Below are 25111 nucleotides of genomic sequence, written 5' to 3' on the forward strand. Positions count from 1 at the left end.
GATCTTCAAGAACAACGTATTGCAAGATTCGTGATTTTTTTTGAGGAAATGATCGTCCGAATGAGTCGACAGTGCAAAGGTTGGTGAAAAAATTTCATGAAAATGGTTTTACCGAGGAAAGAAAAATCACAGACTTCGATATCTTGACGTTTGCAACAACTCGGCATTCTTGAATCGACTATTTGGCGGAATTTACCTGTAGACGTACTCTTGGTGTATTTGTCACATGTAATTGTTAAGGGCCGTGTTTTGAATAAAAATAGTGAAACCTGAAAGAATCTAAATTCTTATTAGTGACGCTAGTTTTGGAGTTTTGAAAAACGAATAATTTGTTAATTTTTGAACTCATTTTTGATTCGCCCTAAAAATGAACTTTACGACGACTTAAATCTGCAGCACAAATAATAATTTTTTTAATAATATTTTAATGAAAAAAAAACTATGTTAACGGTTACTTTAATAGAAAATTAGTGGCTTGCAGCAAAATCAATTAATGTACCATCCGCCGCATACTGAAAAATGATCTCAAAGTCAAGCCTTACAAGATCCAAACGGCGCATGATCTCACACCAAAGCAGCAACAAGTCAGACTTGAGAGAGCGAAGGAGTTGTTTCGCTTGGCCGAAGACGTCAATTTCAGAACATTGTCTTTTCTGACGAGAAAATTTCTCAAATTGAGGAATTCGTAAACTGCCAAAACAATAGTGTTTTATTTGACCGACCGTTCATATGAGAATTTGAGTCATCGATTGGCCACCAGGAGGCAGTACCCGCCACAGGTAATGGTTTGGGCCGCTGTAACCGCAGATGGACGCTTCCAATCGTTTTCATCAAGTCTGGCGTCAAGGTAAATGTGAAATACAGCGTTTTTCAATAGGTGCGCTTCAACTTTTTTCCGATAGGGAGGGCGAACGACGCAATATTTTTTATTTTTTGCTTGTCATTTGTAAACTTCATTAGTAAACATTTCATCATGGAACGCTACACACTTGAGCAACGCTTGCAAATCATTGAATTTTATTATAAAAATGCGTGTTCTGTTAAGAAAGTTTAAAGTCGAAAAATCATCTTCAGTGATGAAACTCACTTTTGGCTCAATGGCTTTGTCAACAAGCAAAATATGCGTTACTGGGCAGAAAGCAATCCACACGTGATTCATGAGGCACCGTTGCCAAAATCACTGTTTGGTGCGGTTTACATGCCGGCGGCGTAATTGGCCCATATTTTTTCGTTGACGAGAACGATCGCCACGTTACTGTGAATGGAAATCGATACCGCGACATGATAAACGATTATTTTTGGCCGCAATTGAATGGTATGGACTTAGACGACATGTGGTTTCAACAGGACGGGGCCACACAGCACACGCTACAATTGATTTGTTGAAGAGTAAGTTCGATGAGCGCATTATTTCCAGAAATAGACCGGTCGAATGGCCGCCGCGCTCGTGTGATTTGACGCCTCTAGACTATTTTCTTTGGGGTTATGTGAAGTCATTGGTCTACAGTAACAAGCCGGCGACGATTTGTGAGCTCAGAGCCAATATTGAACGCGAAATTGCTGGAATTTCGGTCGATTTATGCAAAAGAGTGGTCGAAAATTGGGTTCAACGATTGGACTTCGTAAAACGTGCACGCGGTGGTCATACAAAAGAAATCGAATTTCATACTTAAATGTATATGTTCAAACTCGATAATAAAAAAAAAATTAGTGAAAAAAGTCAAACCGTTTGTGTTTTATTCAAAAAAGTTCAAAAGTTGAAGCGCTCTTACTGAAAAACGCTTTATTATCGGGAAAGTAATCTGGAGATTGCTTTGAAGTTGTGGGCAGACAAATATTTCGGTGACAGACCATGGACGTTTCAACAATAATCGGCACCGTCTCACAAAGCTCAAGTGAACCAAGAACGGCTAAAAAACAATGCCCCGAGCTTCATAACGTCCACGCAATGGCTCTCAGATTCACCAGACGTGAACCCGATGGATTATTCTCTTTGGGCCATTTTGGAGAGCATGGTCCGAACTAAATGATTCACCAGCCTCAATGCGCTGAAAAAAGCCATTGTCGGCGAGTGAGCCAAAATACCTGCAAGTTACATTCAGACAGCTTGCGATTCGTTTCTGGACCGCCTCATGGCCATAGTCAAGGCAAAAGGTGGTCATATCGAGCAAAAGTAAATTTATTCTTAATTTTGTATTATTTTCACACATTTTTTACTTTGAATTGAATAAAAGTAATTTTCCAAACTAAATTGATGGCCTTTTTAATTGGTTACATTTCGAGTGCCGGACCCTGTACACGCTCATTTAAATCCTTTAGATGTGCTTACATTGGTGTAAGTCCTTAGGTTGTTGTGGACAATTAATGTCGCTATGCTAACGATAAAGTTTGAGGGGTTTGTGTCTAACTACCGGGCCAACAAAAGTACTTTTAAGATTTTAATAGACGTTCTTGCTTCCCATTCAAACGAAATAACTACAAAAACAATAGTTAGCGGCCACACTAAGGCTTTGGTAGAAGGTAGCTTTCAAACGGATGCGGGAAAAGTTAACCATATTGCGGGGTCTGGCTGTTAAAGCGGCTCGGCTTATACGTAAATAGTAAGATGTCTTAATCGGAGGTATCAGGTACCCTGACCACAGTGTATATTCCGCAATTTTGAGCTATACGAGGGTTACCTTTTTTATTTTGCGCCTTTGCACCACTGAGTGTGATGAGCTGCAATCCGACATTTTTATCGAAACGTTTGGTATTTTTCAGCATAAACGTACATACAACGTTTTCACTGACGAGTTTTGTTCTTTTTTCAGTGAGTTGGAAAAACTCATCTCGACCAAAAGATGGAAAAAAGCTCGTGAAAATTTTCGTGCAATGATTTCTTACGATTTTCGACTTGGATTATCGAGACAGGAGTGCATTGATCAACTAACTACTTCGATTTTGACAATGTAGCACCACACTTACCCACTGTGAAACGCTGGTGAAACGAAACGTCGATCTTTGCAGGATGAATTTCGTAAAGACCGGCCAAAATGGTTGTTGTGCCATTTTCAGTGGTACACAACCATTTTTATGCGAGAAGTTCTCGCAGAGTTAAGGAAAACAAGGCGCCGAAGAAGAATCATCACCTTCACCAAGACAATGCGAGCTCTTACGTATCGGCTCACAGAAGAGATTTTTTGCACACACATCCGCCATACAGCTCTGATTTGGTGCCTAATGATTTATTTTTGTTCCCCGCCATCAAAAATAAAATTCGAGGTCAATGAATCAACGTTTTAAAACGCCTGAAGAAGCTGTTATGTTAAAGTCTTTAAACACCGCGTTTTGGAGGTATCCACTTCTGAGTGGCAAAAGTGCTTTGAAAATTGATTTAAGCGAATGCAGAGGTTTATTGTCTTCCAAGGAGAATATTTTGAAAAATATTATTATTATTATTATTATATATAAGAAAAGTAGAGGAGATCCACTACTTTACATTGAAATGGAGCACTAGTGTAAACACCTTCGGCTCGCTTGTTAATGAATTTACCAGAGTAACAATAAATAGTATTATATTAATATCTTACATTATACGCTATTAGACAATTAACTCTAAATTAACTTCCTAAGCTCAGCTAACGTAAGGTACTTGTTGATGTTCTTGACGGATTCGGAGCCATAGCTTTTCAGGGCATCGGAAGGGGTGTTGTAACCGAAGACGTTGAATCTTATTGTTGAAAAATGCTGACAATTATCGAGCAAGTGGATGACCGAGATTGAACCGCTGTTGCAAAATGGACACAGTGGAGGTGGAAGACCCTTAAGGAGATGGTTGTGCGTTGCTGTCGTATGACCAATTCGTAGGCGGGAGAAATTTCTAAGATCGTTACAGTTTATTCCCCTCGGGAAGGTGGGTGACTGCCTTACCGAGTTTAATGCTGAGTAGTGATGCCGGAAATTATTCCACTCAGAAAGTTTGGCTTTGAAAAATTTTGCTTCTGAAAGCCTAAAAACATCTTCTTTGAGAATCACGTTCAAGGTGATAAGTGGTTGATTTGCTGCCAGTTTCGCTCTTTCATCAGCGGCTTCATTGCCAGGTATTCCTACGTGGCTTGGAACCCACATGATTTTGATTAAATTATTTCCACCAGCTAAAACGTTGCGGATCGTTGAGATGATAAAGTTGCTTTATTGTCTTCCAAGGAGAATATTTTGAAAAATAATAAATCCATTTTTATTACTATTTTACTAGGCTTCTATTCTTCTTCTTCTTCTTGATTGGCGTGAGAGCGGCTAACGCGATTTTGGCCGAGTTTAAACAAAACGCGCTAGTCGTTTCTTTATCGTGCTAATCGGTGCCAGTTAGACACACCAAGTTCTTCTCCACCTAATTTTTCCAACTACCAGCTGGTACCGCATCGAGTTCTTTCAGAGCCGGAGCGTTGTATCCATTCGGACGACATGACCCAGCAAACGAAATCCCTGGATCTTTATTCGCTGCACTATGTCTATGTCGTCGTAAAGCTCATACAGCTCATCGTTTCATTGTGCCATCGTCACCAACATCTAAAGGTTCAAAAATCTTCCGCAGAATCTTGCTCTCAGACACTCCAAGGGACGCCGGATGTTGGCATCGTCCAAGCTTCTGCGCCATACGTTAGGACGGGCATGATGAGAGTCTTATAGGGTGTTAGTTTTGTTCGTCGAGAGAGGACTTTACTGCTCAATTGCCTACTTATTCCAAAGTAGCACTTGTTGGCAAGAGAGATATTCTACGTTGGATTTCAAGGCTGACATTGTTTTCGGTATTAATGCTGGTTTCTCATTACACAAGGTATCTTATCGATACGGGAGTGCGCCGATTATTTGTTTGATGATAGGAGATATTTCGTTTTGCCGTCGTGATGTCAATAAAATCGGCAAACGCCAACAATTCCATTCTACGCAAAATATAAAAGACAGCATCTTCTGTTTATATAAGACCATGGCCTGTTACTCTTTTCCCACTCTGTTGCAGATCCCCAGCTGATATTTAATCCAAATATGGCGGATATTTTGCGCGGCTTGCATTTGCTCGAAGTGAGATTTTGATAAATTTAGCAGTGGCCAACATGGAGATCATTGACAGCGGCTTGTTATTAAAATATAAAAAAATTAAGGAGACAAAGTTTTCTGCTGAAAAGAAAGTGGCTTATGACCGAAATATTCAAGAAGGGGGTAGTGGCTAAATCGACAAATTTCTTCAAACTAATTCAATTGTTTACAATGAAAACAATACGTTACGCATTAGTGTCTGTATTTGAGCACAATAAATCAAAATCATTTAATAAAAATTAAAAAATTGTGAATTTGCTTCTTTCTTCACAAATTTTGCAGATGCCGGTTTCGCGCGCATTAAAAGTAAAAAATTCGAAATGTTCGAATGCTTGACATTTGCGGAAAATTTTACATCGAACATAATGCTTCACATTATTGCCGCATTAATTGAGACTCGAACTAGCCCCATATGACAAAATCCGGTTGTTCTAGATTCTAAGTAATTGTGCGTTACTTTCTTCTTGATAAATGGTTTCCAATCCATCCAAACCTGTCAATATTTAGGAATTTTTTGTTGTTTTTCCGCCAAACACGTCCTCTTGAGGAGGATCTGCTTGCTTAGCTCGATTATCGCCCTGTATGCATTCATGCGCAAAATGGTCATGATCTTCCATAAATATAAGAGGAATGACCTTCTGAGATGAATTATCGCTATGTTAAATTTAGAGAAAGACCGAACATCGGCTTCGGACATGTCGACCACAAAATTTCAGATCGGTTTCCGCCAAAAAGAGCCAAACTTAAATTTTTTTGTTAAAAAATTTCATTAACTTTTAGTTTTTGCACGATTTGTTTTAATTGCTTTGATACATCATCTGCTCCTCCATCGAACGTGGCGAGTGGGTAAGTGTTCAGTGCCGCAAGCCAGCTCTTTACCGGTAGACCAAGGATGATAGATTTACTAAAATTCGTTTCACCATGCAATGCAGCTATCAAATTCAAAAACAAAAAAACAACTTGTTTTAAATAAAATTTGCAACAGTAATTGCCTTTATTAAACTACCGGTTGAGACCATATATGTATGTATATGCATATGTATGTTTTCAGCATTAAAAATAGTTATAAAGTATGTCAATTATGCAGTATACAACACCCATTCATCTACATATATATGTATGCATGTATGTATGTATTATAAATATGCATGTATATGGCTTCTACATGTGTATAAATTATATTAGCACTAAGAAAGTCTTGGAAGTAGTTGAGTGATACACGCTATGCTCCCGAAGTAAATTTAAAAACCCCCGGCGATGTAGAAAACATCCACATAGCGACTGAAAATTGCACTTGTATATTTTCCATTATTTTCGCCCACATTCAAGTTTTCCATTTGTTGGCTTTCACTTGTTTTTCTTTTTTTGACCATTTAGAGTTGGTTGTTTACAGTTGCCGTTAGCAAGCGCTTTTTTAGACATTTTTGGCACGCTATTTGTGGCAATATTCGCCTTTTCATTGTTCACGGTCACATGTTGATGGTCGCCACCGCTATCAGCCTCACCCTCTTCTGATTGATCAGTGTAATCTGCATAGTAGTATTCCTTTGGCTGTATTAGCTCAATGGCACAACGACGAGGGAACCAACCGCGTATTGGCCCCTTGCGCTGTAGTTCCGGGTGGTGCAACTCTACATCAGGTACCACACGTTCGCCGAACAACCAGTGCTGGCGAAAGCGTGTCACTTTAATGACGTCACCAGTTTCGAGACGAATACGCGCCTCATCGCTGCAGGGTGGCGACAAGCATACACGCAAGCCCTGCGAGAAGAGTGGTAGGAAATGACCTGTTGCTGGACGAATACACCTAAATGTTTTGGTACGCGCGCGCTTCTCTGCTTTTTGGGCGATTTGCTCACGCTATATATAAAATTTACGCGTTAACGCATTGGAAGGAAAGAAAGTGAACGGGAAGTGAGCAATTTTCATATGCGTTATACTCATACATACATATGCACATATTTAGAAGTGGTTATATTTACCGTTAAGGTGTATTGGTCACAACCTTCTACCACAGGCCACACAATGCCCGCACCCTTTTCGAGTAGTTTTTTATTGAATACATGACGCAAATTCTGTTGCCAGCCCAAATCGTAAGGATATACAAATTCTTCTTCATCTGGATTGCAGTAACGTCTATAAATCGCCTTCTCCACAATCCACATTTCGATACTAGTTTGATTTTTTAGAATTGATTTCAGCTAAAAATGTTACAATTAAATTAAATATTAATTCCAGTCCTTTATCAAAGAGGTATGGCACTTATATTTACCTGAATGTAAAGCAGCATGCCCAAGGCAATAACAACACCAATAGCCAGGCCCATGGCTATAATGGTCATAACAATGCTGGTCATTGTGAATTGCACAGTGGCTAAATGTAGGTAACCGTGTGTCAGATACCAGTACCGATGCACGCCACGGTAGAAGGCAAATCCTAAGATAATGGACGCTTGAAAGCTACCCAAGATGGAAAAGCCAAGGAAGTAGGTGAAATAGGCATGATTCGACCAGCCGACGCAATGATTTATCCACGGACAATGATGATCCATCTTCTTAACGCACCGATTACCTGGGGAGGAAGTTACATGTGCGAAAGTCAGAATATATTAAAAATAAATTACAAAAAAAACTCACATTTTCGACAATGATGTGAACGAGGCGCTTTATAGCCTTCGCATACCTTGCAGAATTGTAATTCGTTTTCATTTTTTGGGTCCTAAAAGAAATGAGTAGAAATTGGTATTTGTTATTAAAGGTAATTAAGGAAAAGTATTATTTGTACGTGGACGTTAGAGGGTGTTATTTCAGCCTTTTTCTTTTAAAAAATATTCTCCATAATGATCAATATAATAGGCCTCTTCTTTTCGCCAAGTGTTAGCTGGAGTTATACCAGTTATGTGTAAACATTTTCGCTATCGGCGAAATTTGCTCGATAACTTTGTTGTTGCCTTCACATGCAAATTTTTCGTCAAGTGAGCCGAGCAGAGAGATAACGAGTAGAGAAGTGGCGAATAGAAGAGGCCTCATATCACTTTGAACAAAAACTTCCCGGAACAACCGCCAGCTGATGCTCTAAGTCAACTGATTTGACTTCTGTTTTTTCTTTTTACGTTGCCACTTCTGTGATTAACATTCCTACCTTGACATTCGTAAAAGTTACGCCGTCTTGAGTGAATCCATCTCTGTACGTGTTTTCGATTTATTACAGTTTTTAAAATGGATTTGAATTTGCAATGAGTTTGTATTAAATTTTTAAGTTAGAAATGGATTCAATGGTGATAAAACCTTAGAAATGATGGTAAACTGTTTCGGTAATGATACTATAAAGAAAACAACGCTTCAGAAGGGATCGTGAGTACATAGAGTATGAAGAATGGCCTGCGTAGTGAAAGAGAAGTTGATATCAATAACCGCAAATTAGCCATCAGTCAGCTGGCAGAGAACTTGAACACTGCTTATGGATTCGTTCAAGACATTGTATTAATGATTTGCGTTTGTGCGGTGTTGCTGCAAGTTGGTCCCAAAAGACCAGAGTTTCATGCAAAAAAGAGACCGCGTTGATATCTCCAAAGACATGATTTCCTAGACTGAATCTGACCCAACGCAAATAAAAATGGAAAATATAGTTCCAAAAATGTTGAATGAAAATGAAATCAAACGCTGACATAAGATAAGTACGTGGCAGTTGATGGAGTGTACGTTGAAGGCGATAATATAACTTTGAGGAATAAACTTGTATTTTAAATTTTCTGAATATACATGCTCTTGAATATGCCTGAACCAATTTCCGATAGATCTCTTTTCATTCGCATTTTGTTAAACCTCAGTCAGTCATGATGATTTTCGACGCAAAAACGTCCTTTTCGTTGTCGAGTTTGAAAATGGCACTCCATGCTTGCCTGTTTGCAGCTGCAGTATCAGCTGTCTAGTTCACAGGAGTCAAATATGATTGCCAACCGACGTCATTTGCAGGAATTAAACATCTTCAGATAGAGTGATTAATTTTCTGAATTTGAGTTCTGTTTATTCTACTTCTTGTTTCTGAAACAGCATAAATCATCCCTCACCAACTCTCGGGGAATACAGTTATTAGCCTTGTTCCGAATCACTCCAGTCCCGTACATACACAGATCAGACCAAAGCCAATGGCAGATTCATCAATATTTAAATATACAGAAGATTCGAAGTAGAACCTCGATTTTATTCAGTCACTTAATATATACTGCGTTAAATAACTATAACCCAGCGAGTTATTGACAAGTTTTGGAATTTTTTTTTTTATTATTTTTTTCTGTGTGAAAATATAATAGGACTATGAATAAGTTCGTGCGGTTTTTTTTCGAAATTTGAAACTTTATTGACGTAAAATGGTTACAAATTTAATATTCAAAGTATTGTCCATCGCTTACTACTACTTTTTCCCATCTTTCTGGCAATTCACAGATTCCCTTTGTGAAAAATTCGGTCGGTTTTGCCGCAATCCACGAATCGATCCATTTTTTGACTTCATCGTAATTACGGAAGTGCTGGTCAGCCAGGCCATGTTGCATCGATCGGAAGAGATAGTAATCGGATGGCGCAAGGTCTGGACTATACGGCGGGTGGGGTAGGACATCCCATTTGAGCGTTTCTAAGTATGTTTTGACCACTTGTGCAACATGTGGCCGAGCATTGTCATGTTGCAAAATAACTTTGTCGTGTCTATCGGCGTATTGCGGCCGTTTTTCTCGCAGTGCTCGGCTCAAACGCATCAATTGTCGTCGGTAGACATCCCCCGTAATCGTTTCATTCGGTTTCAGTAGCTCATAATACACAACACCCAGCTGGTCCCACCAGATACACAGCATAACCTTCAGGCCATGAATATTCTGCGCCGACGTCGATGTTGAAGCATGGCCAGGGTATCCATACGTTGCCCGACGTTTTGGATTGTCGTAATGGACCCACTTTTCATCGCCAGTCACAATTCGATGCAAAAAACCCTTTCTTTTGTGCCGTTGAAGCAGTTGTTCGCATGCCATAAAACGGCGTTCAACGTCTCTTGGCTTCAATTCATACGGCACCCAATGGCCTACCTTTCGGATCATTCCCATGGCTTTTAAACGTTTGGAAATGGTTGATTGATCAACTTCCAAAGTTTTTGCAACCTCTTCTTGCGTTCGAGCCGGATCTTGATCGAGCAATTCCTCCAATTCGGTATCCATGAACTTTGGCGGCGCACCCTCGCGTTCTTCGTCTTCCAAGCCAAAATCACCACTTTTAAAGCGTGCAAACCACTTCTGGCACGTTCGCTCAGCTAGAGCATGCTCACCATAAACTTCCACCAAGATACGATGACTTTCGGCTGCTTTTTTCTTCATATTAAAATAATGAAGAAGAATTCCCCGCAAAAACACATTATTTGGCACGAAATTCGACATTTTCAAGTGTGGTAAAAATATTGTTGTTTACGCTTCAAATAAAAAACTTATACTGACGTTTGTGCCTTACGACAGTAGCTCTCCAATGAATGTTTGGAAATGTGGATCGATGGAATAATAATCAAGTTACGCCATCTGTTGTAAAACCGCACGAACTTATTCATAGTCCTATTAGTTAATTATCTTACAAAAACCATATATTTACATCCAACTTTCAGCTATGGTTTGAATCGATATCGATAGTTCTAATGCAGTTAAGAAAAACTTGTTAAAATGATTAAAAAGTACCTCAATTTTTAAACTTTCTTTTAAGTACAGGGTCCGGCACTCGAATTAATTAACCAATTAAATTAACATCGGATTTACGTTTGGTGAGTGTGAGAGTCATTGTGTGGACATTATGAACGGAACGTTAATTTTTTAAGTTCGGAACGAGCTTTGTGAGACGGTGCCGAGTCCTTTTGAACCGCTTGGTCTGCAACCGAAATGTTTGTCTGCCCCCGACTTCAAAGCAATTTACCTTGACGCCATGCTCGATAAAAACGTTTGGAGAGCGACTATCTGCGGTTACAGCGGCCCAAACCATTACCTGTGGCGGGTACTTCCTCCTGGTGGCCAATGACTCAAATTCTCGTATGTACGATCGGTCAAATAAACCCTACCGTTTTGGAAGTTTATGAATTGCTCAATTTGAAAAATTTTCGCGTCAGAAAAGACAATGTTCTGAAATTGACGTCTTCGCCCAAGCGAAACAAGTCTTTCGCTCTCTCAAGTCTGACTTGTTGCTGCTTTGGTGTGAGATCATACACTTTTTGGATCTTCTAAGGCTTGATGATGAGATAATTTTTCAGTATGAGACGGATGCTATGGTCAGGTATTTTTAGTTCTTTCGCCATTTGATTGGCACTTCGTCGGGGATTTTGCTGAAGTCGCTTCTTCACTTTTTGAACCATTTCACGTGACGTTGCAGTCTTTCGATGAACACCTCCATGACGTTTCGCGCTGCTACCAGTATCATTGTAATGAGTAATGGTGCGATAAACAAAAATTTTATTTACTTTAAGGTGCTCGAGCTCGTTGGTTGTGATTTTCCAGCTAAATATAGGGTTTTTCAGTAAGAGCGCTTCAACTTTTGAACTTTTTTGAATAAAACACAAACGGTTTGACTTTTTTAACTAATTTTTTTTTATTATCGAGTTTGAACATATACATTTAAGTATGAAATTCGATTTCTTTTGTATGACCACCGCGTGCACGTTTTACGAAGTCCAATCGTTGAACCCAATTTTCGACCACTCTTTTGCATAAATCGGCCGAAATTCCAGCGATTTCGCGGTCAACATTGGCTCTGAGCTCACAAATCGTCGCCGGCTTGTTACTGTAGACCAATGACTTCACATAACCCCAAAACGGGACGGCTTGTTAAATGGGCCGTAAAATGGCCGTAATGCTCTTAAAGTAGCAGCAACAGAACGATTATTTTCATAAAAAATTTGCACGATTTGCAATCGTTGCTCAAGTGTGTAGCGTTCCATGATGAAATGTATACTAATGAAGTTTACAAATGACAAGCGAAAAATAAAAAATATTGCGTCGTTCGCCCTCCCTATCGGAAAAAAGTTGAAGCGCACCTATTGAATAACCCTATATAATGCAATCACACTATTACGTTTGAAACCCATTTCATGAACACAGCATTTGTGCATCCAACGCTGCTTTCCATAATTTAGTAAAAATTACAAAAAAACGTAGTTTGAAAAACTTAATACAATAATTTGAAGGCCTGTTTTTCTTGCTGATTGCAGTTTAGTTTTTGAAATTTCGTCGCGTTAGCACCCTCTGTGGTACAGCTACTGCTACTCTTTGTCTTTGTCGGACCGATTCCATTGAAGTAGACGATGATGTTCTTATAAATCCTCTTAAGAGTTGTATACCCCGAACAACTTGATTGGTTAGCAACATTTCAGAACTCTTCAACCGCAGCTCGAGGCTTTTAGTAAAACAAAAACGTTATCTCTTAATTAACTAAGTTTAATCTTCGTTATCCCATTCCTGGAACGGGCTGCATGGTGATTAAGTCTCCACACCAATCAATGACTCGACATTTTTTACATGGAAGAAAACACCTAACACCGTCAGCAAAAATCAAAATTATAAAAAATATACGCGATTTTTGAGCAACTTGAAATTTGCAATACGAGTATTACACCAAAATTGAATCGGTCACAAAACTGCATACACAAAATTTTTCTAAACACTCTTATTAGAAATTCTGGTGAAAGTTTGCTGAATTTTTGACAGCTAAGAATGACAAACTATGTTGTCATTTCTGTTCTGCAAGGTTGGGCAAGTCATCATGAATCGTTTAACGCCACAATCGAACAATATTTTTGTTTTGTATTATCATTTTAAGTTCCAAGCTATTCTCAAGTAAGAAAAATCAAATATTTTTTTTGCTTCAACTCATTTCTTGAGAAGCTCGTCGTACTCTGTCAAAACCCTTTGTGTTCTCATTCTTCTCAATGTTGTTGTTGACTGTAGACTAAAAACTAACAATTGCAAGGTCTGTGAACAGGTCGGGAACATCAAAAGAGAATTCACAAAGCTCAAACAACAAAAGTTTCCCTGCATGAACGCGGTCTAATGAAACTTGCCTAATATCAGCATCGAAAATATGAGTTATATGTACCAGTTTTATGAGATACAACCATACTTGTTAGTAGCGAATCTTGCCCGATAACTTTTTGGTTGCTTTCACATGGAAATTTTTCGTGAAGCGAGCAGAGAAGTGGCGGATCGAAGGCGCCTTATTACACTTTTTTATGTTACCGCAATGAATATTTTTGGTTTTCACACAAATCATGGTTATGCGAGAAACTCAATTGTCAAACGCCGACAATAGGTGAAGATTAACGCGCCAATAAAAATAATGGATTGACGGTAATTTACTAATTTAAAAAACAATGAAAATAATAAAGCATAATTTACGGTAATTTACTAATTTAAAAAACAATGAAAATAATAAAGCAATCATGTAAATTATGATGCCGATTTAAAAGACTTTGCGCGCAACCACCTTCCAGGATAGTTTCATCTGAATACTTTCATCACTGCACGATATTCAGTTTTTTCATTATACTGGCGCAACCACTGCAAATGGCTTGTAAATAAAGAATGAATTAATATGAAATATTAACACTTAAATTAACGCATATTATTTCTCGAAGGTTTACTCTAGGACCGGCAAGAAGATTAGTGTTTCAATAAGGGGATTAGTTGACCAGTGTTTCTTCAAACCTGATTTAAAGTTTTGCCCTAGTAGAACTGTCAGACCAAAGAACTTCTTCAATACTGTACATGTTACATGTTGAAATTTCAAAGTTTTACACTGAGGTTTATACTTGTCCTTGTTTTCCTCATAATAAATATTGGTTTGCTCCGCTATCATGGTAAAAAAATCTTTGTTCGGGAACAGTACAACATACTGCGGTATACTTCGAACATCTTATGGTACAATTTTTGCTCCAGAAGTACGAACAAATGCTTCTAGATGTATAGTTCAGTCCCTCTTAATCCAAATATCTTCATTTTCCGATTGTTCGGTCTCACTAGAACTTGCATTTAGTGGCATAGTTTTAAGTTTGCGCACTATAATTAATCTCATCATCATCACTATAACTATTTTTGGCACAGTCTTCAAAATTGTCTAAATAGTCACCATCATACACACTGCCCTCATAATCTGTAATAAAATTACAGTCGTTATCGCTCAATATATCCGACAAATCATCTGAAGAACACTCATTTTGTTACACGTATTAGTGTTCTTCTAGACATTATTCAAGGGAATTTAATTTTCTTTAAATTAAAATTATTAAGAGAATACCAAACAACTGCCAGCAAGCTCAAGATGTATGCAATTACCGTGACAACAGATAATTTTCACAGAAAAAAGATAAAAACGAGAAATCTTCGGCCCTGAAGTTTTTTAAGTGAGAGATGGAAACGAGAAATATCGTTGTCGGTCTTTTACGTCTCGGCACTGAAACACGAGAAATTTCGCGAGCAGTCGTTTAAGTTTTAAAGTGGCGTATAAATTTTCATTCCTCTATTCGTTAACGGGGTTTCGCTTTCAATACTTTTTCAAAGAGTTCCATAAGTTTTGTACTATGAACTTGTACTAGAACTAGAGCTTTGGCTACTTCAATATAGTTATGAATTTTCCGAAGTTAGTTTAAAACCGAGCTCTGAATCTGGTGACCTGGTGCCACTAGAACACAATTTCAGTTAAACTGTCTAATACTGATTTGTTTAAAGAGCAAATTTCCCAAATTATGTGCCTAGAACCGAATGCTAAACTTCCACTATGTGTCGATGCTAGCATTAGCTCGCCACAGCGGTTAAAATCTGTTTACAAAACTGTGGCTGAAAAGTCTTATCACATCCGTCGTATTCACCAAAACTATGTGCCTGTGAAATTTACTTGCTTCGGTCAATGCAAAACGGTCGTTCAAAAATACGATTTTTTCTTTCTTGATCTCAAAAGGGGACTGGGGTTTTTGTCAAGGTATCCATAAATTGCCAGGTAGGTAGCAAAAAGTTATAGATTCTAATGGGCAATATTAAAAAAAAAATGCACACACTAATAAAATAAATCCATATTTTTGCAAAAATTTACCTATTTTTTTAATTTTCATTCACGCAAAATCTTTTAAAAAATTGAGGTTTTGGCAAAAAAAAAAGAGATTTCGCCCATAGTGCAGTCAGTCATATCCTAGTATCCTTTATATTTACTTACATGCACATATACATATGTATGCACTTACTTGCAACAATGTAGGTCTTGATAATTATAGTGCTATAAATTTGTATTTAAAGAAAGTTAGTGCCTTTTGCATATAAAATACACGTATTTCCCTAGTAATAAATACAGTTATTTATTGCAATAGGAAGTGTTAGAAGCATTCGTGGTCGCGTGATAGCAACAAATAATTACCACAAAATTGAGACGGAACTTTAAATGCGCAGAATATCGTGCAGCCCATACCAACTACCAGATGCTTATCGAATGTCACACTTTGGGAGGGGAGGTTCTGGCACCACAAAAATGGCCGATGGTGGCGTGCTTTGTTTACGCTAAATTGCGCTATTTATTAAGCGCAGGACCTAAAGACACGCGACAATGAAGAGTTATGCACGCGAAAGTGTTTACATACATACATAAAGTCGGTGATAGTACAAAACTACATTTGAGCGGTTTGTAAATGCGACGTATCGGCAAGAGTAACAAAATTGAGATTTCCCGCCTTCAGGGTTGAAGCGCGGACTGGCTCCTTTACAACTCACGCGATCTACAAGCACATTAGCCAATCGGGGACAACATCAAAACGGATCTGTTATTGATATTAAATGAACTGCGAATCCGCGTATCTACAGAGAATCTAAGAAAAAAGATGTTAATAAATAAATTCCTAAATTTTTAATATAAATTAAGTATTAATATACCAACAGTGGAGAGCATTACTAAGTCTAGGATGATTTTTCTTTTTTTAATAAAACGTTTATTAAACGTGAAATTTAAAACGTTTTTGGAAGAATAATATTATTCTAATTTTATTATTTATTTTTATCCTTTAACCAAAATCATATAAATCAAACTTTTACACTTTACAAAATTCAAGAAAAATTCAACAAATTTTCATCTATTCTGAACTTTTAGAAAAATTTTCGATTATGCAAAAATTTAATTAAAATAATAAGCCAAAAAAGATCAAAACCATTCGAAGTAGGTAGGTATAGTGATTGTCACTTGGCACACCTAGGCCTGCTGTAGGCCCATTGTGATACCACCAGAGATATCCCCTCTCCTCACTCTACATTGCCCTCATTGAACCAACCTGTGGCTTTAAGGGGAGGGTAAGGGATAAAAATCGATTCTTTTTTTTTTGCATGTTATTGTAGTAAAACATTTCAAAACTTTTTAAGTTATAGAGCATAAAGCCGAGCCGCCTCAAATATCTGCCGAGACGCAGCAGTTGCGCGCGTAGTCCGTTACAAACTTTAAACGGTTTTCTCGAACCTTTTTTTTTAAAGTGCGTAGTCATTGGCATTTGAAAACTACCCAACCGATCCTTTTGAAATTTTGCACACATATTTTACATATAAAAAACCTCCTCCAAACGTTTTTTTTTCGCCATTTTTTTTTTATATTAAGGTGGTTTTACACCTACAAAATGGCGGCATTTTTTCGCCAAAAATCACTTTTTAATTCAAACGACTACCAAATGGCTGAAAATGAAAATAAATCGTCAAAATAAACGTTGGGAGGAAGTTTAACTCATACTTTAACTAAATTATTCGATTTTTTTGATTTCAGATGATTCTACGCTGAGATATGCTGACTATTGTAAAATGTATTTTTGAAAAGACGTCTACGTAAATGTGCTCTCATTCGCTCATTTTGTAATATTTTTACATGAAAATTTTATCAAATATTCTTGAAGTGTTACTTTATAATATGCAACAACCTTTAATAAACTGACTTGAACCGTTTCGCTACAATAAATTCATGAAAAAAGTGTTTTTTTTTAGCGTTTATCCCTTATTTTGTACCGTTTTTTCACAATAAAGCCCCAAATCTTCGAAAAAACCTTTAAAACTAATTCAACCTCCCATAAATAAGTGCAAATTTTAAGAGGCAAATAATCGTGTTGATTTAAACATATTTAGTGATGGATCTTGTGTTTTGTTTCTTATGTAACAAGTGGAATTTATAAAAACTTGAGTTGGTTCTTTTCAATTGTTTGCAATTCAATTCTTTCCTTAGAAATTAATTTGTAAATGGAGTGAAATGCAGAAAGCGGTCAGAAAAAGTTATTAAAAATCCAAACTCTTTTTTTGCCATTTGAAACTTACATACATACATATATCATATATAATTGGCGCGTACACCCTTTTTGTATGTTTGGCCGAGCTCCTCCTCCTATTTGTGGCGTACGTCTTGATGTTGCCCTACAAATATAGGGACCTACAGTTTTAAGCCGACTCCGACCGGCAGATATTTTTTATGAGGAGCTTTTTCATGGCAGAAATACACTTGGAGGTTTGCCATTGCCTGCCGAGGGGCGGCCGTTATTAGAAAAAACTTTTTCTTCATTTTGGTGTATCACCGAAATTCGAACTTACGTTCTCTCTGTGAATTCCGAATGGTAGTGACGCACCAACCCATTCGGCTATGGCGGCCGCTTACACTTATTTCAATAAAATTTCATGAGCCAAGTTGCTGCGTACCTGATCTCAAGATTCAGATTAAAAAGTTCAAAACTTAGATGAAAATTTGTTGACTTTTCCAAAAGAAATTTCTCAATATAATACTATTTCTAAATCAAAGAAATCAACATTCGTATCAAAGTTATGAAATACAGGGTGGGCCAAATAAGAGCTACTAATGTTAAGCACAAATATTTTTTTATTTTTTGACATATTAATTTTTCTCTTTTTGTTGGTTATAATTGAATTGTTGGAAATTTATTATGGAAACGTACCGCAAGACCACCAAAAACGACTACAAACGCAATTCGTTTTACACATTTAGCCACATAAATTGATTTTTTAAATAATGTTTTGATGTCGGATGAAGTGCATTTCCATTTAAATGGTTATGTCAACCAACAAAACTGTAGATTGTGGGGCTCTGAAAATCCAAGGACACAACAACATCAGTTGCACGCATCCATGTACTGTTTGGTGCGGTGTTATGGCCACTATTTCTTCGAAAATGAGGATGAAACGCTGGAACCGATTTCAGGGGCTTCTTACAGAACATTGATTGAAAATTTTTTGCGGCTATTGGCGGAGCAGCATCCTAATTTGTGGTTTCAACAAGATGGAGCAACTGCGCATACCGCTAGGCAAACTATGGACCTGCTGCGTAGTAGTAGTAGGTCTTATTTGGCTTACCCTGTAGTTACTTATTTTATTTAGAAATATTTCTAAAAAGCTGGCTATATTTTATTTATTTCAGATACCCAAGAATCCACTTTTGCATTATTTATTAATTTTATCTATCGCAGCGTAAGTTAGTTTGTATAACTGTACTAACAATTTGCTTTTAATAAAAATTAAAAAATGTTTTGAATTCATCAAGAGTTACCGATGGTATATGTGTAAGTAGTTTTAAGTAAGTCTTGCACACTAAATATTTAAACTATTTTTTATAGGGACCACGAATATGGGATATTTGTTATTTTTCATGGCAAAAATGCAGTCGAAAGTTTACTATTGCCTACCATGAAATGATCACCAAATGGACACTTTTTTTCTATCACTGATGTTTCATGGCTATACGAGACCAATCGAATTGTAGTGACGTCCACTCCGCTGTATATGATTGGTTGAACTGTCGTCAATACGTAAAAGTCTTTCCCTTGAACACTCCAGTTATTGTCATCACCCACAATGTACAGAACGCAAAGGTGTGGCCAACATTAAACAATTAATCGGTTCTCAGCGTATTTGAGTGAAGCAGCTAATTTGATGACGTGATAAGGGATATGATGACGGTTTGTTTACAATTGAAGTCGGCAAAAACAGAGATTTGCTTGGTGATATACGAAAAAATCGACGCAACTATGGTTCGTGTTACTTCGTTGATGTCTGGAAAACGGCTGATAGGGAGACTGATTGCATTCAACTATGTAATCTCACTTTACACCTTTTTTCATTTCCTTCGCCTTTCGCTGTCATATCCCCTAAAACGTAACAGCTAAAGTTACTCTCACAGTTTTGCTTCGATTTGAAAGCTAGCATTTTTAACAGCTCTAATTTCTATTACAAACATTTAATGAATTACGTGGATTGAAGCAAACAACTCATGTTTCATCCTAATGCTAGTTCACATATCTCTTTGGTGACACGACTAAAACTTAGAGAGCTTGGCTATGTTTTTTTTTATAATAAATTATACACATCATTCTAAGCAGCATCAGGTTTGGATGACGAGCTATGGTGGGGAGAGGGCTCAAAAAATCTTAAGGTCGAAGTGCAGATCTCCCCCTTTTTCATTTCATTTCATTTGAAAAAATGTTACTGTGCTTATTGTATATTTAAAAGGTATTCTATGGATGATTTTTTCGTAACATTATGACTTACCAGATGAATGGTGCAAAGCCATTTATGTAAAAAATACTACATAATTGTATCTACGGGAGCTTAACTATTTATTGATTTCTTCTTTGTTTTTGTAATTTTCAAGTCGTTAAATACATAAAAACAATTTTTTATATGTATGTATATCAAAAAATTTGCAGTGCTTGCGTTATTTTTCAGTTTTGCCAAAAAGTCATATGAAAACTACTCACATTACAGAATCAGCCATATTGCGATTAAGAAAGCAAATAATGCTTTTAATATACGAAAATTCTTTACGAGTAATTTGCCTCAAGTTCATTTAAAACTTTATTTCCTTAACTGCAACTTTTTTTGTTTTTTTTTTATTTTTGTTTTCGTTTTTATGCCATCAAGAATTTTTATATGGTCAATATCAGAGAATTTTAATGTTTTTCAAGTATTTGGGTATATTTTGCATCAACGTCAAGGACACTTGGTAAATTTCTTAATTTCAACAAACTGGTGAAAATTTTCAGATTTATGTATTTGTTAAAAATTTGTTGCATACAATAACTGTTATGAATGAGTTTGCACGCATTGTTATTGTTTTAGTACGATTTGACTTAGATTTAAAAATATACAAGGTGACGCTCAATTACCCTGTCAGAAGATTCAGAATTTTTGCAAATAGAGTCGTCTCCAGTATACAAACAGACAAGTAATGGAGCACGTAAAAGACAAAATAAAGATTTCCATCAGTCAAAATTACTTATTTTTATTTAGTAAAAAGCTTATTCGAAAACAATTATATGATTAATTTTCGGCTGTCTTCAGTATTTGTCTGCTTTTGTTCAAATTAATACAAATTTAACAACACAATTGAAGTATTGCAAAAAACATTCCATTATTTCGGTTTTTATGTATTTTATGTCCGTAAATGCTGTAAAATTTGTTTGGTAATGTTTTTAAAATCGTACCTTTATAATTCAATATATTTTAAGAGTTCTGCCAAAATATTTCGAAAATATATTAAGATTTACGTGAGCTGGGCGGATTTAAAAATACCCCAAAAAATTAATTTATTATTATTATTATTTTAGTTCTGTTGATGAAATTTTAAACCTTATAAAACAGACCTTTTAATCTAAACTCTTAAAAAAAAACTTTAACAACTAATTTCAGTTATAAAAAACTCAATTATTGGAGGAATTTTCCAATCTATCCAGCTCATGAAAATCTTAATTTTTTTTCAAAAGTTTTGGCGGGAATCTTTGAATATAAGAGATTTTATAATTCCGGTGGAAAGACAGCAACTTTTTTTGTTGAGGTACCCTAATGATACAATACATGCATGCATACTCATATATGTATGTTACTACGTATGTGTGTATATTTTTTTGTAGATGCACTTACTTTTGGTTTCCATTTTTTCGGCAATAAACCTGGTCCTGTTAGCGTCGCCATTATGTAATTGTAGGTGGCCACAGAGGAGAGCAGCAAAAAAAGTCCCTGGTTAAAGAAACCACCCAAAGAGGCATTCGGTGGCCACCACATTGAGTTCATGTAGAGCGTAGTTAAAGTTATTACTTTTATGATGCCTGAAATGTACGGAAATATCGAAAAGTGATTACAATTTAGAAAATTTTCGATCGATCCTAGAACACCTAGCAGCGAGGTTACACAACATACATCTAACCCGAGACGGTACGGAGTCCAACGCCAGACCTAGAGTGTATACATGCTGCATATGTCAGGGAAGACTCTATCCAAGCTATACTCCAGTAAAGTGCAATAATACAGATTTTAGTCACACAGTGAGTGAACCACACGGTTTGTGGCCCGATGCTGTACTCGCCAACAGACGTCTATTACCTATATGCCTTCGAAACGTGTCGTTACTTATTCAAAGCACCCACCAGAGGACCGCTACGATGCCACGGATCTGAACAGAGTGGATATGTGAGGAGTTGGTAGTATCGTGCGGAGTACTTTCACATTCCGGGCATACATATGTTGAGTATGTATGAGTCAATTCCGTAGGAGTTTAAGCTGATATAATATATAGAACACAAGTGTGCCTAATAAGTCATATAGTCAGGGGCCGTGTGACTGGTTTTATATCTTCGTTGACCCCACTGAAGTTTTAAGAAAAACCTTTTTGTAGAAAATTGTATGCCGAAATGTCTATTTAATTGGACTTTTGGGATTTTTCTTAAAAAGTGGTAAAATCTGGCCAATAAAAAGAGAAGCTAAATGGTTAAAACACAGAAAATTCGACTTAAAAGCATTTCATATACAAGTAGATTTCTATGACTAAAACTTTGATCCACTATAATAAAAACTGAGACGTGCTTGATTTTTATTCCACAAACATGGTCTACTCATGATGTACTCTGAGGATTACCTGATATTTTCTATTCTAAAAGTGCTCACGACAGTCGGTTCTACTTTACCGAAACTCCCCAGGTTTATATTCGATCAAGAACTGTCTCTCCATCAATATTTCCCAAATACATGTGGGGAATTGTTTGAGTAAAATAGGATTAAGCACTGCGTAGTTTCTTATGTGCCATTCATGGTAAAAACCATGCCAATTCGCATTGAATAAATGGTCATAACGCTTCATTGTGCTAATATGGTTAATTTACATATAAATTTAGTAGTGAGCACGCAAAATGTGGCTGCCGAGGCTTCACGGAATTGGAAAGTGCCGCGAATGGGGTAGAACGGGCGTATAATTAACAACATTAAGGAACAAAAGCGAATAAAAAGAACGTAAACTTAACGGTTCGGTTAGATTTTGATTTTCCAAATGTACAACGCACGTAGGGTGGATGCATATTACTGGAGGCAATAAATATTAGGAAGTTGTGGGAGAGGTTTTGCAATTCATTCAGTGTTGTTTGCTACAACCAAATTTTGTGCTATTCAATGATCAATTACTAACTCAACGTACCAAAAAATATTCATGGCGCTAATCAAGATGCCCAAGAAGACTGCCCACAAAATTTAGGGACAAAGTGTTTCATTAGCATAAATAAATTGAGCGGCCCAAAACTAAACCAAAGTAAAATGAAATGAATAATTTCCGCGTCCGTCTGCGAATACGGAAGTTCCGTATAGTTCACACCACAGCTAGCACGCACAACAGACAGAACTAAGAATACTGTTAATGTTGTAACAATATATGTATAATATAATGTATGTACATATATATGTATATATTTATAATTGGCGCTTTCACCCTTTGTTGGGTGTTTGGACGAGCTCCTCATCCTATTTGCGTTGTGCGTCTTGATGTTTTTCCACAAATGGCAGATGATTTTTCATGAGGATAGTTTTTATGGCTGAAATGCACTCGCTATTAAAAACAAATGTTTTATCATTTGGTGTTTGATGCCCGCGGTTTCGAACCTGAGGGCTACCGAATGGTATTCACGCACCATTGGCTTCGGCGGCCGCATATAATACTTTCTTTAAAATTTTGGAGGCTACTTCTGGGTGTAGCAGTACTTGACCCAATATAGTTCCGAAATTTGCCATATCGTAGTTCAGACTGTAGTGGAAATTAACATAAGTTGATTAAGGTTTAAATATGTTTTACTATGCCGACATAAATACGTACATCTTCTATAAATAAATAAAAACACAACTGCTAAGTGAGTTTGGGTTATGGCTCTACTCTGTTTAACGTACTTGCACTATTTCAGACGTTCTATGTAATTAAATTTCATAGAGTACTGAAGCTAATATCATTACTATGCTTTGCCGATTGCTTTTAGATGTATCAGAAGCAAATATTAGTACACATAAAAATAAAGATTTGGTGTGCCAACTCGATTTTGTTCATACGCAAAATGAGTTGGCGTCTCGAGTTTCCATCGATGCAGATTCATTGACAAATAGCTTAAACCCGTTAGTCATTGGTTTACCATTCATATTGTCTTTTATCGCCAATGCACGATGCATGTACACAAAAAAAATTAATTACTTACTCAACGCAGTTAGTGGACCCCAATGTAGAAATCTCCACATTCCTGATACTGCAGCCATCATTCTTTTTATACTATTAATTACTGTATTTGTTTATATTTTTGCGTAAATTTCTGATTCACTGTGCTAAAGTAAATATATATTAAAAACAAAAACCAACTCATACAAATGCTAAAATGCGACTGACGTGCGGAAGCCGAAATGCGCAAATCACAACCGAATGTCAGAATTGGCAAATAAGAAAACCATTTGTCGGTATCTACCAGAGTAACCACACCTTTTATTAAAACTCAAGAATGGTTGGATTCTGTACAGCTTGTAGAAATAGTGGTGTTGTAATATTACTTCTTTTCTATTTCTTGGTCAAATTTTGGTTGAGTTGCTCTAAGCTGTCAATCTTTGTTTATAGATTTTAAAATTCTAGGAACCAAAAGCAAAAACAAAATATATTGCTCCTGTATATTTTGCCTTACTGCTGCTACCCGTTTAATGGCCTTATATGAACCTAATAAAGAACGAGACCGTGTATTTGTAATTGGTTTAGAAGAAGAAGTAGCAGAAAAGTGGATTCGTCACTTGTTGTTTGCTTGCATTTGTTTGTTTACATTTTGGAATTGGTTCGTTTTCTACAGAACAGTTTATTTTCGACTGTATTTGAAATTTCCAAAAAATTGTGAGTAAAAATGATGTCTTGTTAGGACGGGAAAGAAATTTTCGTGAAGTGGAGTTTACTATTTTTTGCCCCAGAATCGGATAATTTTTTTTATTGTTTCCCCATTTTTCCCATAGAAGTAAAACTGGTTTAAGAATTTAGTCACGTATGCTTGCATACACATAGAAGTTTTATCGCAAGATTAAGAGATATTTGAAATATGAAATTGGTAAAAAACCAATATTTTAAAAAATACAATTTCAACAACTAATTACGAAATTTGGTAAAACTAGATAATGGTAAGTGTTGCATACGAAACGTAAGTGGAATTTAATAAAAGTATTTAATACTAATAATAATAATTTAATAATTTCGGCCGCCGTAGCCGAATGGGTTGGTGCGTGATCACCATTCGGAATTCACTGAGAGGTCGTTGGTTCGAATCTCGGTGAAAGCAAAATTAATAAAAACATTTTTCTAATAGCGGTCGCCCCTCGGCAGGCAATGGCAAACCTCCGAGTGTATTTCTGCCATGAAAAAGCTCCTCATAAAAATATCTGCCGTTTGGAGTCGGCTTGAAACTGTAGGTCCCTCCATTTGTGGAACAAACACCAAGACGCACACCACAAATAGGAGGAGGAGCTCGGCCAAACACCTAACAGAAGTGTACGAGCCAATTATTTATTTTTTTATTTAATTTAAAAACGTTAAATTTTCTACTTCTCACCGATTACTAATTTTTGTTGAATTGGCTGCCCAAAAAGTATTACATATATTTTAATATCAATGAATAAAGTTTATTTAGAAATATTTACATAAAATAAATCCCATAAAAATAAATCTCAAAAGTTGTAATAGAT

At 36.7% G+C, this 25111-nt stretch overlaps 1 protein-coding gene across 1 annotated transcript; it reads right to left on the minus strand.

Moving 5' to 3' along the window:
- Positions 1-6046: 6046 nt before the first annotated feature.
- LOC129235654 (palmitoyltransferase ZDHHC6) lies at positions 6047-23789 on the minus strand. Its single transcript, XM_054869607.1, has 6 exons — positions 23602-23789; positions 21020-21204; positions 7713-7794; positions 7349-7647; positions 7059-7277; positions 6047-6936 (listed from the first exon to the last, which is right to left on the minus strand). Exons 1-6 carry the CDS (start codon positions 23660-23662, stop codon positions 6424-6426), a joined length of 1359 nt encoding a protein of 452 aa, XP_054725582.1. The 5' UTR covers positions 23663-23789; the 3' UTR covers positions 6047-6423.
- Positions 23790-25111: the final 1322 nt, after the last annotated feature.

The sequence above is a fragment of the Anastrepha obliqua genome, chromosome 1, assembly GCF_027943255.1.
Source record: "Anastrepha obliqua isolate idAnaObli1 chromosome 1, idAnaObli1_1.0, whole genome shotgun sequence".
Lineage (NCBI taxonomy): Eukaryota > Metazoa > Arthropoda > Insecta > Diptera > Tephritidae > Anastrepha > Anastrepha obliqua.